At 30.0% G+C, this 7,408-nt stretch overlaps 1 protein-coding gene across 1 annotated transcript; it reads right to left on the reverse strand.

Moving 5' to 3' along the window:
* Nucleotides 1-955: 955 nt before the first annotated feature.
* Nucleotides 956-5,148, reverse strand: LOC113523588 (protein MAK16 homolog A). The gene is made up of 8 exons (XM_026909582.3): nt 4,992-5,148; nt 4,870-4,916; nt 4,655-4,798; nt 4,155-4,337; nt 3,798-3,927; nt 2,714-2,917; nt 1,784-1,855; nt 956-1,067 (listed from the first exon to the last, which is right to left on the reverse strand). Exons 1-8 carry the CDS (start codon nt 5,004-5,006, stop codon nt 966-968), a joined length of 897 nt encoding a protein of 298 aa, XP_026765383.1. The 5' UTR covers nt 5,007-5,148; the 3' UTR covers nt 956-965.
* Between the last annotated feature and the right edge of the window lie 2,260 nt (nt 5,149-7,408).

The raw sequence follows: 7,408 nt of genomic DNA on the forward strand, positions 1-7,408 counted from the left end.
AGCGTATACCGTTAGCGCTGGCAGGGTTACTATTCCATTATCATCCATTAAAAAAAACACTTTAGTACTCAATAATGGCAAATGAAATGCCATGGGCGACCCAGTATATTCTACATAGTATATAAAAATCCATATTATTCATATCTATAGACATTTGAAAATGGAGTGGATTCTGAAGCACAATTTCTCTAAACCTAAAGAAGTTTTTGTTGTAAAGACCAATATGAAGTAATTTTCTAATAGATTTAAATAAAAATTATATTTTTAGTTTACGACGGTCCATAAAAGAGTCATTAATTCAATTAATTCAAGCCGTTAACTGATCACTGCTGAACATAGGCCTCCCCATAAGGGGAGTTTTGCCAGTAGTTAGCACGCTTGGCAGGCGGGTCGCCGCAACCACAGTTAGACTTTGGTTTTTTTTTTATACTACTTAGAATGGCAAACAAGCTGACGGTCCACCTGATGGAAAGTAGTAACCGTCGCCTATAGACATGAGCAGTACCATGGACATAATAGAGTATACTGTTTCGCCCATGATACCCCTTATACATTGCCATTCCTGAGGACTCGGGTGTTATTCCTCTGTACCCAGCTAACTAACGGACCTGCTTGCATCCTCACATATCATCTCACTGATGCCCCGCCAGTATACCGTTAGTTATGTCTCTGTTATGTCCATGGTACTGCTCATGTCTATAGGCGACGGTTACCACTTTCCATCAGGTGGACCGGCAGCTTGTTTGCCATTCTAAGTTGTATAAAAAAAATAGCTCATCGTGATAAATTTAACAATGAATCAATTAAGTTTTCTAGGAGGAACCGCGTGAAGATCAACCTAATAGGTTATATTGCTAGCAATGGGGTTGTTGAGCCTAATTACTAACAATCCCTTCTCCTCACCCATAAGGTGGGCTGTGAGCTATCAGTTGCATAAAATAAATAAAAAAGCACATTCACTTATATCAGTGTTTTATTTTCTTTTTTGAAACATTTACTACCGATTCCGTCTCATATTCGATTTCTACACGTGGTTTCTTCCTATTCACAATATTTTGAGCTGCGTCCTGAAAAAAAAAAGATTAATGAATTTCAAAAGCTTCCTCTATTATTATACACACAAATGATTATAGCATTAAGTGTCAATAATGGGCCACAATTCAATCGGCCAATTGTACAGATTTTAATAAAAAACAAAGCGCATCATTTTTCAGTGTTACAAGAAATTAAATTTCCCGATCACGGAATGAACACTGCTTTTATGCTTTTAATAATATTTTAAGAGGGATGCTGCTGCCAATCCCTCGACCAATAAGTTCCCTTAGTCGCCTCTTACGACGCCCATAGGAAATAAAGGATTATTACCTATGTATATTTAATAATTTTGAATGAAAATATACACAATAAAGAAAAAATGGCCCTCTGCATCCTTCTATATCCATCCATCCATCTAGAATATTCTCCGCGGCCCAATCTACCTGCTCATTTCCGCAGAGGTCAGAGTAAAAAGGATACCTTTTTTTACCTTTTTTGCATTTTGCTTATTATATCTTTATTAAGAAGTTGTATTAAGATTTCTCTAATCCTTATAAAAAAAAATAACTTATTTTATATTTACAATCCATGTATCTTGGAACACCTACTATCTGACAGTATGCTTGTTTGATATATTTATGGTTTAAAAAATAGCAAGTTTATTCACACTATTATTAAGCGCGATCTGATTTTGTTAATCGGACTACTGTAATGCATATTTAATATTGTAATTTAAAATAACACAAACCTCAATATCAGATGTATCTGATTCAAAATCACTTCCAACGTCCACATTTTCTTTTCTACCAGAATCACTCTCCTGTAAATAGGTGAAATAATTAATCTATAATTTAAACAAACAATAATACATTTTTCATAAATTCTAAATTATAAAACTGCCTTTATTTCTAATCACGCGGAAAGTAGTAAAACTAAATATAGCTGTCGATTTTCTTGGTCTAATAGTTTAACATACAGCTTTACCTTCCAATGGTCGCAAATTCAATCCTTCGTAAATACCAACATTCGTATTTATGAATATATCTTATTGTATTGTTCTAGGCGTTTTCTACATATAATATATATGTAGGTGATTACAAAAAAAAAGTATTTAAGTATGTCTATCAGTTGTCTAATAACCATAGTACATGCTCTGCTTAGTTTGGGACCATATGGTACTGTATATATCCAGTAATATTTATATAATATTTTTTTATTTATAACTAGCTTTTTACCATCTACTTCGTACACATATATTTTAGAAGTAGGTAAACTGATGAAAAACACCAGTTCTATATGACATATCATGATATTTAGACCTTCAGGAACATAACTATGAAAACTGCATCCAATTTGTAGCAGTACTTTTTGTGGTGGTGCTTGTACAAACATAAAAACACACAAAATTTCTACACATTATTGTTTTGTCATCTATTGGTCTTATTAGACACCCTCGTATTAATTTTTTATTAAATATCTCCTTTACACAGACATTATATAGTTACAATTATATTAGTTAGATTGCCAAAATTTGATTTACACAGATGACAAGCCTAGGTTTTTCCAGCCACCACCCTTTATCATCAGGAATGGCATCACATGCAATGATGATGAAACACACATATAATGATGTCCTAAATTAACAATTTGATATACCATAATAAGTAAAACTATATACCTCATCACTGTCCATATCACTGTCAGCTTCAACAAACTCATTTGTCTCCTCCACAGCTTTCTCCAATTCCTTTTCCAGTTCTGGCTCCATTTCCATCTCAACTTCATCTTCTTCCTCTTTTTCACTCTCACTTTCACCAGATACCTCTTCCGCTTGGAGTGCAGCATCAAATGCCATTTGAGGAAAGTTATATATGTCATTATACTGTAAAATACAAGTATACATTATATAAGTTTCTGTAAGAGATCGCTTCTAGCAATAAGACTGTCTTTTGTAATTGCCTATTTGATCTGTTAATCTATTTTGTAGCAATAAATATCATACAAAGTATAATTCAGAAAAATTAAAATGTTCTACAAATTTATTACACTGTTTTGTCTCTTTCAAATTAGGAATTTAGCACAAAGGAAAGAGACAAAACAATTCAATAGCTAAAATAAGTTTAAGAGAGGTTTGATATTTTTAGTTATAATAAGGTTAATTTATAACTGCAACATGTTTAAATATATTTTTGAAAACATCTTAAAAAATTTATATGCAAATAGTCACTCTAATATTTTATAACTAGGTTTCAAATCACATGAATGCAACTATGCCAGCCTCATAGTGAATGTTATGTTATCAAATCAGTTTATCAGGGTCATCTTTACTCATTGATTAGGCACTTAGCATTGCAGGTTAAATCAGAATTACATTCACACTTCAATTTTATAAAAAAAGTAATTTACCCAGAATTGTGTTAAGACACAATTTCAAACCTGATCACATTCAACCAACAGTTAAAAATTTTCCTATTTTATTATAGCATTTACAATTCAGTAGCTATTTAACTCCCATTTTTTTATATCAGCCATTAACTGTTCCCTGCTGAACATAGCCTCCTTTTAAGGGGGGTTTTGCCAGAATGCTAATACTTAGCTGTATCTTCTAATACCAAGTGGATGAACTAGAAACCCATTACTAATAATATGCAGATAGCTGATATGATGCAGATATACATAGATTCATATTATTTAAGAAAAATATTCCAGTCTACTAAACTACATTTATTCTTACACTAAACCAAATATTTTAGAATACTTACAGTGCCCTTCTTTAGCCTTTCAAGTAGTTGTTTTTCTATGGCATTATCTATTCTTGCAGCTACTAATGCTTTTTCTTCCCTTCTTCTCTCTCGTCTTTCTATCTTACGTTGTATTGGAACTAATTCTTTACTAGAATAAAATTTTAATACTTTTACTAGAATGTTCTGTGGGAATTACACTATTTTATTGTACAGTTACACACATTTTTGCTGCACTATTTTAATAAATATAACCCATGACTTTATTCATGTGCATTAAAATAAAAATTTAATTCAAAATTATTCAACTCAAAAAAATTCAAGCATCTTCATATTTCACACTTACATATTTATATTAATAGAAAAAAAAATACTTACACTCTTCTCAATTTTAATTTTCTCATTCGTATAAGATATTGTGTTATTTTGACAAATCTTTGTTTGCATTTTGCTTTTATAAAAGCAGGCCAGTATAATAAGTTCTCATTAATCTGATATATTGCCTTCTCAAAGTTACGTGATAATTTCACCTTTTCCCACTGTTTGGCTGGAAACATTACTCTAAAAATAACAATCGTTATACATAAATAGCTTATATTGATGTACATAAAAAAATGAGAAAAACATTACCACTAAGTATGTACTATATACCACATCATAGGAACACATTTTATTCTAAAAACCCATCTTATATGAATCTTAGTCATAGGCATATTGAAGGGGGAGGGAGGTGGACTCTTTGAGCCAAGTCCACCCCAAGCAGAAGCTTTCAACTATATTGACAAGTACAATTTTAGTTTTTACAGTATCACTATATCATACTAAAAAATTGAATTTTTTAATGAAATTTTATTTATATAAATAATAATTGCACCAACCTTTCAGCTGTCTTCATGTACAAATAAATAATGCCATTTTCCTCCCTAATAGTTGCATATTTACTGTTAGCAAGAGGGCACGAAGCCCTACTACACAGTCCGGTTAGGTTATATTCATTGCGACAAAAATGCTGAGTTTTAGTTCTGAAAATATAACAAATTTTATTAGACACGTTAAATTAGGTATTTCTAGATCTATAAAAATAAATACTTACGTTACTTTGTGCGAACAGTGTCTTTTGTTGATAATTGCCCATACAACCTAAAACAAATTGATATTTAGAAAAATTGTGGCATTTATTGTGATATTTATTGGAGTTATTATAAGAATACTTACATCGTCGTGTTGCATTTTTAAGGAGAATCATAGAAATTCGTATAATTTAATTAAAATACAAATGCACGTGTAATAACTAATAACATTGATATTTCGCTAAATACGTATAAATTTAAGAAAAACTTCATTCATATCCTCGTTTCATTCATTCGGTTATATCAGTGTAACCACAGGCAAGTCTAAAGTCCGGCTGCTCAGAGATTGCGTTTCTGACATCTGTCAATTCGCCATGACTAGTGACGTACCATAAATAACATTAATAATATTTAGTAACATTATTTATTGCATTGATTATGCATGTTTATTTATTTAATATACATTTTGTTATTTTTTGTAGGTATTATATTTCAAACTCAATGTTAATAAAATTGTTGATAAATGAATTAAATTAAATCATAATTTCTGAATATAACGAAAGGAAAGAAAATAAAAATGCTATATTAATTGGAAAATGTATATTATGAAAATAAATACATAGTTTTGAGCATTAAAAAATGAAGACTACGTCAAATCAAAATTTAATTCGACACCAATTCGCTTTAGGGCTCACTGTCATCTTCACTAACATGTATTATCATTTTATTATCAATTATAGTATCTATACGGATATCGCGATCAAAGTCATCAAATATAATCTTTTTCGTTTTTTTAACCATCTTCATCCAATCATCTCTTGTTACTTTTTCGCATGCTTCTTTTATTTTATACCATACGGGTTTCATGCAAAGCATCTTCATTTTTTTTATACTATACGTTGGAGAAATATTATAACGGGTTGCATAACCTTTAATTTGAAACCAGATTAGCTCTACAGCATTGTACTGGCAGTAGTATGGAGAAATTCGAAAAACACGCTAACCATATATTTTACCAGAAATATAAAGTAGTAATTTTTTTTCATTTTTTTTTTTAATTCGTATGATTAATATTACACACTTATTTTCTTAAGTTTTGTTTGGGCGTACCTGTATCGTATTATATACTTTATGAAATATGTATTAAGTGCTTTATATATTATAAAATTATAACGTTTTATTTAACAATATACCGATCGACAGATTAAATTTACAAAAATATTAAATTACAATTGCCTAGTTATTTTATCTCATCACTACAACAACGAACAGTTGCCATAACCTTAAAACAGCGCAGTTTGACGTGGTTAAACTTATTAAAACTATTATTTTTATATTTGTTAATTAATTATTTGTTAATAATTTTATTAATACGTTCATTGTAAGTTGGCATATTTATTCAATTTTTAATGTTATTACTCATTATTAAGATCAATAAAAGATCATTAAAATTTTGCCGTAAATTGTACGCCTGTTCGAAGTTACATCGCCTATTTGATCAAAAATGCAATCTCTGAGTGTCCGAACATTACGTTATAAGTATAACAGTGACAGTTTGAAATTATATTTTTTACGTTACAATTGTACCAAAGATTTCAGAATAGAATTGTACTATACCCCAAAACCACCGATTTTCTTGTTCTTAGCCAAAGACGAATAAGAACACTTTAAAAACTTGATTTCAAGTTTATCCAAATTAATCAATCTGTATAGTAACATTTGATGATTCGGCATTCAATCTGAGGACATGATATTTAAAATTGAGCTATATATTATTAACTAAATTGCCCGCTTTTCTTGAAATCTTCTAAATTTTTTTCATTTTCAATTCACTTCAAAGTTGGGACGAATAGAAACGATATGCAAATAAATTTGGCGTGTCTTTTTATATTTATTATATACTTTTTTTGTTTTAATTAAAAAATCAAAACTAGTGTAAAAATTTATACTTAGAATGTTTCCTCACTTGTTTAATAACATAACTTTTATTAAGTTTGTTAAATCAGTTTTGACAACACTAAATAACAAAATCTTTTCACCCAATACGCATTTTATTCAATCGTACTTAATTAATAGATTACATACTGTGAAGATTAGTGCTATAAAACCTAAAGTAGCGAACTTAAAAATAGGTATACCTCAAAGCTCAATCATTGGTCCTTTTCTCTTTCTAGTTTACGTAAATGAATTGCCTTATTTGGTTGAACAAATAGCAGCCATAATGCTGTTTGTCGATAATACTTCTTTACTATTTATATTTAACCCTAAAAGTATTAGTTTTGACAAAGCAAATACTCTCTCTATTTCTGTCAGTTTTACAATAGTTTACATCGAATAATCTGTTATTCAATGCAAACAAAACAAAATGGTTTAAATTTAGACTACCTAAGGCAGATAACAATTCCTATATTATTAGACGGTCAATCATTAGATTTTGTTAGTGATACCATATTTCCTAGCATCACTATAAATTCAAAATTATAGTGGAGCCTACATGTACAAAAATTAGCATATGGGCTTAGTTCTGCTGCCTATAGAATTAAGAGAATTAGACAACAGCAA

This window comes from Galleria mellonella, unplaced genomic scaffold (genome assembly GCF_026898425.1).
Source record: "Galleria mellonella isolate WM207_F2 unplaced genomic scaffold, CSIRO_AGI_GalMel_v1 utg300, whole genome shotgun sequence".
Taxonomy (NCBI): Eukaryota; Metazoa; Arthropoda; class Insecta; order Lepidoptera; family Pyralidae; genus Galleria; species Galleria mellonella.